Source organism: Danio rerio, chromosome 2 (genome assembly GCF_052040795.2).
Source record: "Danio rerio strain M-AB ecotype USA chromosome 2, GRCz13ab, whole genome shotgun sequence".
NCBI classification, from domain to species: domain Eukaryota; kingdom Metazoa; phylum Chordata; class Actinopteri; order Cypriniformes; family Danionidae; genus Danio; species Danio rerio.
Window position 1 is genome coordinate 51,449,508 of NC_141022.1, and position 10,444 is coordinate 51,459,951.

Here is a 10,444-nt window from a genome sequence, read left to right on the forward strand (position 1 = left end):
TATGTTTTACGCAGCGTAACACCCATACACTCACATTCACACACACTCACTACAGCCAATTTTGTTTAAGCAATTGTGAGGGAAGGTGAGGCAGTGGCGCAGTAGGTAGTGCTGTTGTCTCACAGCAAGAAGGTCGCTGGGTCGCTGGTTCGAGCCTCGGCTTTCTGTGTGGAGTTTGCATGTTCTCCCTGCCTTTGCGTGGGTTTCCTCTGGGTGCTCCGGTTTCCCCCACAGTCCAAAGACATGCGGTACAGGCGAATTGGGTAGGCTAAATTGTCCGTAGTGTGTATGTGTGGATGTTTCTCAGAGATGAGTTGCGGCTGGAAAGGCATCCGCTGCGTAAAAACCTGCTGGATAAGTTGGCGGTTCATTCTGCTGTGGCGACCCCGGATTAATAAAGGGACTAAGCCGACAAGAAAATTAATGAATGAATTGTGAGGGAAACCGTTACTAAAACACCTGGAGGAAACCCACCCGAACATGGCAAGAACATGTAAACTCCATACCCAACATTCATCTCTATTATAATTTGTAAGAGTTGGACATTTGATTATGATTGGTTAACTAAGACAGCAGCACCCTAATGTAAAACCATTCAAAATTAGTAACAGTTTTTTTAATAAGATTAATATTTATTAATATTTATCTTTCTGCTAACCAAAATATGTATAAATAGTTACAAATATACAAATAATTACAGAAAGCATTTGAAACAATTTAGATGGTGTTTTTTTTTTTTTTTTTTACATTTTAATTCAAGTTTTAGACAAGAGAAAATCTGCCCTGTCACTTTAGCTTTTGAGTTTTTGTTTACTCTTGTCTTTATTTTGTTAGGCTTTATTGAGCACCTGCCTTTAAGATTTTCTTAGATGTGTGAACACTGATTTCTGTCTTAACATTATTTTTTAAAAACAGTGTTTTTATTGCTTAACCATCAGAAACCAACATACAACACAATATAAATTATGAAACATTAAAAAACTAAAATAACAATGGTAAATAAACAACAAAACACAAAGATAAATAAATAAAAATAAATTAGTTTAATTACACAAAACATAGTGTACAGCATTTCTGCATCCAAATGTTTAAGAAAATTAACTGGAGAATCAAAAAAAAAAGTGACATAATTTATACAAATCTCAGATGTTTTGCTTTTCGACAATTTCACAGTAGAAATAAAGAAGTCAAACTCGATACAAAAAACTGTTAATGTGGGAGAGGATTTAGCAAATTTCTGTTTATGTATGTAGAATATTGCCAATAAAATAAAAAGATTAACAATATATTTGTTGGATTTGTTTTCATAATATAAAATAATATTTATCAATGTAAAAAAATAAGTAAATTTTGTCTTTTTAAAAATTAATTTGGCTAGATCCTTCCAGAAACAGTTTACAATGTTGCATTCAAAAACTAAATGGCAAAGGCTCTCTTTATCTGCATTGCAGAAACCACAGATATCCTCCATTTTAATGTTCTTTGATAAAAACTATTTTGCTGGGTAAATTGTGTGCAGTATTTTAAAATGAATTTCCTTGATTTTATTATTAGTAGTGTATTTGAAGGCAGTTAACCGGGCTCTTTTCCAGTTAATATTAACTATAACAGAGTTCCAGAAACAAATTGCCTCTTGGAGTAGTTTTATTTTGCTTATGAAAAATATTAAGCAAATAATTGTTAGAAAATTTTTATAAGTCAACTCAACACCTTCTAAATGTAATTTTGGGTTTACAATGATTATGATTTTAACAATTTGAATATTTTTACAGGGATAGATAAAAAAAAAACTGGTTTTCGCGTTACTTACAACATTATGACGTACATCCGAGTTCATCACTGACGGACGGAAGTTTACAATGGTCAGGATTGTGTGCAGTTTTAAAGCGTGACGCACGCCAGGTAAGTCCTCAACAATATTACTTTAAATGCAGTGCATGTTATCTGCATAATAGACGAGTACTGTAAAGCCCGTTTCATTTAACTGTTCATGCTTTGTCGGGTACGCCAAATGTTGGTGAGTAGCCGTCTACGTCTGCGTGGCAACAACTCGCATAAACAATGTAACATTACCGTTTGGATGAACACATTTTCTCGCTTCAATTGACTATAAAGTTATCAGAAAGAAAGGTGTGCGTGTGCGTGTGCGTGTGCGTGTGCGTGTGTGTGTGTGTGTGTGTGTGTACACGTTTTAGTTCGTTTCACTAATTTAAAGGCAAAGTATACTTTTGTAACAATTTTTGCAAGATTTGCCAAGATGGACACATTTTTGTTATATAAAAGCTACTTTTTAAACAAATTAACGTTGCAGAATAAGAAAAAATGGCTGTTTAAGGTTTTTATAAATACGTTTCCAAAATAAATGTTAAAGAAAATATGCTCGTTACACTTTTATATATGATGGAAAAAATTAGGACTAATTCTTAATCAAAAAAATCATAATATTTGTTTATATAAGATACTTTTTGCTGTATTATTAAAATGTGAAACTGAATTATAATAATGATACTTTTTATTTATAATGCACTTTTCTTAGACTCAAAGCACTACAAGGCAAAATACTAACATTAACAAAAACAGCACAATAATACGAAAGATACAACAACAAAACAATAAAAATTTGAACCATAATATAGAATAATAAATCAACAAAAATAATCATCCTAAGTTAAAAGCAATGCTAAACAGGTGAGTCTTATGAAGTTTCTTAAAACAGGCACACTATGAGAAAGTTCTACCTCCAATGGTCTTGAGTTTACAGCGTGGCTGATACAGGGTAAGTCCTAATGCCGAACGAATACTGTGGGCTGGAGTGGCGAGAGTCACCAGGTCACAAATGTAACCAGGTGCTAGCCCATGCACTGCTTTGAAGGTTAAAATCAAGGTCTTAAAATCAATCTGTGACTTAATAGGAAGCCATTGTAGTCGTTGACATGCAGGAGTAATATGGTGGCGTGATGATGTGTGTGTCAGAACAGTTATGGCATGTAACATCTTGTGATGTATGAAAATAACACCAAATGTACCTCATCTGCAATAATAGAATCACCTGTGTGTGTTTGCATGTAGTGAAATGGCAGAAAGCAGTATTTCAGTGGCTGAGGATCAGTTCAGTTGTTCAGTCTGTCTGGATCTTCTGAAGGAGCCAGTGACCATCCCCTGTGGACACAGTTACTGTATGAACTGCATTACTGACTGCTGGAGTCAAGATGAGCAGAGGAGAGTTTACAGCTGCCCTCAGTGCAGACAGACCTTCACTCCAAGACCTGCTTTAAACAAGAATGTGGTGATGGTAGAAATGGTGGAGAAACTGAAGACAGGATCAAGAAATGCTGCAAGTTATGCTGGACCTGGAGATGTGGAGTGTGATGTTTGCACAGGAAGGAAGCGCAAAGCTGTTAAATCCTGTCTGATGTGTCTGAGCTCTTACTGTCAAACTCACCTTGAACAACACGATAGCTTCTTTAAAGATAAGAGACATCATTTAATCAATGCCACTGGACGACTGAGGCAGATGATCTGCTCTAAACATGACCGACTGCTGGAGGTTTACTGTCACACAGACCAAAAGTGCATTTGTTTACTGTGTATGATGGATGAACACACAGGTCATCAAACTGTTTCAATTAAAACAGAGAGGGCTGAGAAACAAGTATGTTTTGCAAACATTAGTAACATAGATGAGGTTTATGATGCAGACGGTATGAACAACACCTTCTGCTGTTACAGAAACAGTTGTTGGACTTACAGAGAAACTTCCAGAAGACAATCCAGGAGAGAGAGGAGGAGGTTTGGGATCTGAAACATGCCGTGAAGACTCATAAGGTGAGATTAAAGAGGAATGTTTAGCTTCTTTAAGAACTTTTTGTTAACGTTTCTTCACCCTAACAGCACTCTGCACAGACAGCAGTGGAGGAAAGTGAGAGGATCTTCACTAGACTATTCCACTTTATTGAAAGAAGACAATCTGAGGTCTCACAGATGATCAGAGATCGAGAAAAGACTGAAGTTAGTCGAGCTGAAGGACTCTTGAAGAAACTGGAGCAGGAGATTGAAGATCTGAAGAGGAGAAACACTGAGCTGGAGCAGCTTTCACACACTGATGATCACATACATTTCCTACAGGTAACTGATCTTAAGCACAGGATGATTTTATCACATTGATTATATCATTATCAGCTACTGAAGTGTTGATAACTTTATACAATACATTCATTTTAATGTGTATAATCTTAAGAATAGTTTAAAGAGTCAAAGTATAAGATCAAGGCAGATTTTCTTTTTTTTTTTTGGGAAACAAAGTTTGACAAATTAGTGCTGGGCAAAAATAATCACATCCAAAATAAACTTAGTTTTGACGTAATTTAGGTGTGTACTCTGTATATATTTATTATGACACTTGGCAAGTGTGTAAACACTTGCGCTCACCTCCCTCGCCATGGTAAGCTACGGCGATATAGGGCATATGAGATAAATGACGTCAGTACATAACAACCAGTTTTAATTATCACTGAACTGATACCGAATGCCCCATGTGTTTAAACAAGTTTAGAAAGTGCTTTTATAAACTGAATCATTTCTTTTGATTTGCTTCTAGAGTTTCCAGTCTCTCTCTGCTCCTCCTGAATCTCCAGAAAGCAGTGATGTTACTTCTCTCCTCTTTTATGATGACGTGGGTGAAACTCTCTCTGTCCTGAAAGAGAAACTTGAGGACGCCTGCAAGGAAGCCACAGAAAATATGTCTGGTAAAGCAATGGAGAATTTGTGTGGAAAATGTATAATGTCATAAATACTAGATAACACTAATCCATCGTCTTTATTAGTTTTAGAGACACCATACATGGAGATCATTTCCACCTCTGAACTCATTAACAGAGACAAGTTCTTGCAATGTAAGTGTCAGTCATAATATTGAAGTGATTTAATATGCATAGAAAGCAAATGAAAGTAAAGCATCTAATTTAATGTTCAAAAGAAACATGTTCAAATTTAAATGTCAAAATTCAGATGAAGTAATGTTCCATCATCATTCAGAGTAATGTATTAGCTCGAATAAATAGTAATAAATGCATTAACTGACCTTGTGTAAATTTGTTTTCAGATTTCCATCAGCTCACCCTGGATTCAAACACAGCACATAAATATCTCCGTCTCTCTGAAGGAAACAGAGTGGCTACTTTTATTGGAGCCGACCAGAGTTACCCGGCTCACCCGGACAGATTTCATGACTTTTCCCAGGTGTTGTGCAGAGAGAAAGTGTGTGGACGCTGTTATTGGGAGGTGGAGTGGAGCGGGGAGGCTGGAGTGGGAATATCAGTCTCATATAAGAGCATCAGAAGAAAAGGAGAAGGTTTCGACTGTGTGTTTGGGTTTAATGATCAATCCTGGAGATTGTCCTGCTCTAACTCCAGGTATACACTCAGACACAAACAGATATCCACCAAACTCCGTGTACCCTCAGGCTCCAACAGAATAGGAGTTTATGTGGATCACAAAGCAGGAATTCTGTCCTTCTTTAACATCTCTGACACAATGAGCCTCATCCACAGAGTCCAGACAACATTCACTCAGCCGCTCTATCCTGGGTTTGGGATTAATTTTGGGTCAACTGTGAAACTGAAGTCTGCAGAGAATCTGTGAATGACAGTGTCATCTTACAAGTTTAAGCATTATAAGAGAAAGGGCTGAGTACATGTGGTTAGCAGTAGTCAGTGACAGTTGACTGGTATTTTTAATCAAGATTGTGTGTCTTTAAGATTTTCTTACATTAAGGACATTCATTACCTGACAAAGGTCTTGCCTATCCAGGTTTTGGTATTAAAAGTGGCTTATATGAAAGGCAAAGTCCTCTAGATTCCGCTTATTTTACCAGAATAAAACATGATCATGCCTTGATTTTTAGTTATTTAATTAGGACAGTAAGGTCTGACTTTGCTAAGACAAAAATCTTGTCACTTAACAGGAATAATGTACAGTATAGAATATAAAGTCATGTTGCAGTGGAAAAATAATGAATATTATGTATGACTCCCATGAGCTTGGACGACTGCATCCAGACATCTCTGCAATGACTCAAATACCTTATTTTATAAAGTCATCTGGAATGGCAAATAAAGCGTTCTTGCAGGACACCCAAAGTATATCAGGATTCTTTGGATTTATCTTCAATGCCTCCTCCATCTTACCCCAGGCATGCTCAATAATGTTCATACCTGGTGACTAGGCTGGCCAATCCTGGAGCTCCTTGACCTACTTTGCTTTCAGGAACTTTGATGTGGAGGCTGAAGTATGAGAAGTAGTGCTATCGTGCTGAAGAATTTGCCCTCTCCTGTGGTTTGTAATGTAATGGGCAGCACAAATGTCTTGATAGCTCAGGCTGTTGATGTTGCCATCCACTCTGCAGATCTCTTGCACACCCCCATACTGAATGTAACCCCAAACCCTGATTTTTCCTTTACCAAACTTGGGTCCATGCAGGTCCAATAGGTCTTCTTCAGTATTTGTGATGATTGGGACGCTGTTCAGCAGATGATTCTTCAGAAAAATCAACCCTCTGCCACTTTTCCAAATGATCAATCAAGTTAATAATAATAAGACAAGACTACAAGACCATTGTTATGTATTTTGCTCACCCGTGTACCCTAAAGTCAGCTTGAAATTAAATTTTACTCATATTATTTTTATATGTATATAGTAGTGCTTCTTATAAATGATGTATCTGTGCACTTAGTTCTAGTGTAAAAATTCATTTGCCCTCATAACTTTTATTAAATACCGTAACCTTCCCTCTTCGTTGGAATGACTTTTCTTTATTTCAGGTCACAAAGAGTGCCTTTAGGGCAGGGCTATCAGGGCATCTCATTTCTACTCCTTTTAAGCAATTCCCATCTTCCAACAATCCAGTTGCTTTCCAAAAGTTGTAATCAAACACCCCTCTTCATATATTTTTTTTTTCATTTGAGGACTGTTTCAATTGGAGGTACAAAGCTTGGACAATGAAACTGAAACACCTGGTTTAAGACCACAATAATTCATTAGCATGGTATAGGGCCTCCTTTTGCAGCCAATACAGCATTGAAAATGACAGCTACAAATCCATCAAAAAGATTTTGGTGTCATTTTTAATGCAGAATAGTGGCCAGGGGTCTGTTCTTCGTACTTGGATTACTCAATTAGCTGGATTTGGATGTTCACGATTTGACACGATCCAGGATTATTTTGTTTTTCAGAACTCATCTGAGACTTGTTGTCATAGTAACAGTTCTGGTAGCTCAAGCCTGCGTAGGAGCAAATTCATTTCATTTAAACAGGATTATATTGGGTGAGTTCAAGCAAAGATAATACTGAAAGTATGTACCAAATTCTGATATTTTCTTACAGTAGTTATATACACTTGGGAAAATAGTATATATATATATATATATATATATATATATATATATATATATATATATATATATATATATATATATATATATATATATATATAACAATTCTGTCTGGTTCTCAAATCTGATTGGCTGATAGCCATGCGATATTCTGAAATATCAGAAATCCTGTACAGCCTCTTTACCCTTTGTTTATTACTCTGCCCACATACAGCCAGCAAAAAGCAGACACTACAGATCTAAAGTTTAAAAGATGCACGCTCAACTGTTTAACTGTCAGCTTATGATTTGAATCCATTGTGGAAGAAAGTAGTTCCACATACAAAAGGGTTTTTGAGACTCTCAGTGTTTGATTTTGTTTTTATATACAATTATGCCGTCAAACTGTTGTATAAATGCAATATCACACTCGTAGCAGTGCGATATGGCTGTATATCGACACTGGTGGGGGCACTAAGGCACGCCATTGCACGCCTCTCACCAGTGCCGATATACAGCCATATCGCACTGCTACGAGTGTGATATTGCTCATATATATATATATATATATATATATATATATATATATATATATATATATATATATATATATATATATATATATATACACACGTTTACTGCTCTTTTGATGTAAATTTACTCACATGGATAATTGAATATTAATCAGATGATGTCATTACGTTGCTGTGCCGTTAGCCAATCGTTGCATTGCTGATCATGATTTTGAGGACGGATGGATCTGTCCTTCACAACACGCAGCGATCTCTGATCAGCTCATCCAGACATTTTAATTTGATTCGCGAACTTGTTTGAAGAACCAAATTAGCCTGAGATCAGTTATCAAGATTAAAAGATCCAGGATCTGCTTAGATCATTTAAACGAGGTACGAACAACGGACCCCTGACTTGCTCCTCCAAAAGTGGAGGAGCAAGTCCTCGAAGTGGCTCAATATTGCTTAGATCTGGTGACTGTGCAGGTCGTGGAAGGTTTAACTTCACTTTCATGCTCATCAAACCACTCTGTCACCAGTCTTACTGTATGTATTGGTGCATTATTATCCTGATACACGGCACTGCCTTCTTCAGGATACAATGTTTGAACCATTGGGTGCACATGGTCCTCCAGAATGGTTCGGTAGTCCTTGCCAGTGACATGCCCGTCTAGCACAAGGCCTACATTTCTGCCCAAACCATCACTGATCCACTCCAATGCTTCACTCTGGGCATGCAACAGTCTGGGTGGTACACTACTTTGGGGCTTCTCCAAACCGTAACTCGCTTTTATGACATGTGATAAACACAGGTAAGTGGGCTTAACAAACCACCTGTAGAAACACTTTCTTTCTCTTGCTCTGTCTCAAAAAAACTCTAGCTCTTAATTCTCTAAGCACAATCAGTTCCTTTGTATAACTAGCACTTCTTGTATGTATTGCGTCCTTGTTGAATCGCTGAATGTCTCCTTAACTATAAGTCGCTGTGGACAAAAGCATCTGCTTAATGACTAATGTAAATCTCCCAGATATGGTAAAGACAGTGAAGGTGGACTCATCAAAGAACAATACGTTTCACACTGTCCATAAGCCAAGATTTTCGCTGCTGGCACCATTAAAACCAATGTTTGGCATTGGCATGAGTGACCAAAGACTTACAGATAATTAACAACTTTTAGTTATATTTGCAGTGTAAACCATGGAGAGCAATTTGAGCACAGAAAGATACTCTAACTCGTGTTATACCCCTTGTCAGAAAAGAGAGTGAATAGAGTCTTAAATTTTAAAGTGTGGTAAAGAAATGCTGAATATCGAGAGATAATGGGAGTAGGACATACTTGATTATTTATGGGGGTTTGTTATTGAGTTAACTGCATAATAATATGATTGTCAATAATCTGCTTATGTTCCTTCCTAAATTAGTTTCTAACTTCACTTAGTCTGATAAAACAGTGCTGCTTCTCCACTTGATCGCAAGCAGAAGAACTAGAAGCGGTGAACTTTGGCATAATAAAAGCTCTGCTACTTTCGTCTCTCAATGCTTCTGAACTCTCATTTTGCACAATGGCTTTGAAGGTTGATATAGTTGTTGAGGTAAGACAGTCACTGACATGTAAAGATGCAGAACAACATCTTTCTCTCTTTTTTCAGCCTTCATCTGGACAAACTGCTGTATAAAGGTTTCAGTCACTATAGGGAAAGTCTCACCATCTTGCAAAGTCAGTGAAAACTGGAAACTGGCTGAAAGTTAGAGTTTATCAGATAATTAGGGATTTTACCCCCAGGAGCCACTGTGCCACAAACACCTACTACCAACTTGTAAGTATCTGTTCTGTTATTAGTTCAGTGTGTTTTTCAATTATAATTCATTTATTTATTGAAATAATAGATGTGGTATTTCTAGAAGCAAGAAGGTCGCTGTTCGAGCCTCAGCTGGGTCAGTTGGCATTTCTGTGTAGAGTTTGCCTGTTCTCTCTGTGTTGGTGTGGGTTTCCTCTGAGTGCTGCGGTTTCCTCCACAATCCAAGGACATGTGCTGTAGGTGAATTAGGTAAGCTAAATTGTCTGTAGTGTATGTGAGGATATCCTGGTCCTCCAGGTTGGGGGTTGAGCATTGGGCTACCCACCTCATAAAAACTAGATGTCACGAAACACCAATATGGTGCGATTAAATATCAGCTTCAATATAAATGCCACTGGGAGTAATTAAGCACATATTAATATTCAACAAACGCTTAATGTAAACTGAATCAGTTATTAATTGTATTTGCCATTTTTATTAGCACTTTTTTACAGACTGTTGTTTCTGCACATGAATTGGATGCTCATATTGTTATTACCGGTGTAGCAGAGTGGATAAGAACTATTACAAATTCTGAAAATCATTAGTTTCATGCATGTATATACACTCACCGGCCACTTTATTAGGTACAAGCGGCCCTCCTATGAATTGTCAGTCACTGATATTGCCCCCCACCAATTTGAGTTTGAAACCCCCGCCCTAAAATTAAGTAAATTATTTATAGAGTGCTGTGTAGAAGACTACAATAAACACAAACATGTGATG

At 37.1% G+C, this 10,444-nt stretch overlaps 1 protein-coding gene across 5 annotated transcripts; it reads left to right on the forward strand.

Moving 5' to 3' along the window:
* Positions 1-1,845: 1,845 nt before the first annotated feature.
* Positions 1,846-6,785, forward strand: ftr23 (finTRIM family, member 23). Of its 5 annotated transcripts, NM_001443964.1 has the most exon segments (8): positions 1,846-1,902; positions 2,704-2,776; positions 3,070-3,652; positions 3,730-3,825; positions 3,892-4,125; positions 4,598-4,745; positions 4,824-4,892; positions 5,102-6,785. In NM_001443964.1, coding segments are annotated over 6 exon segments (1,665 nt in total). In that variant the 5' UTR covers positions 1,846-1,902; positions 2,704-2,776; positions 3,070-3,073; the 3' UTR covers positions 5,641-6,785.
* Positions 6,786-10,444: the final 3,659 nt, after the last annotated feature.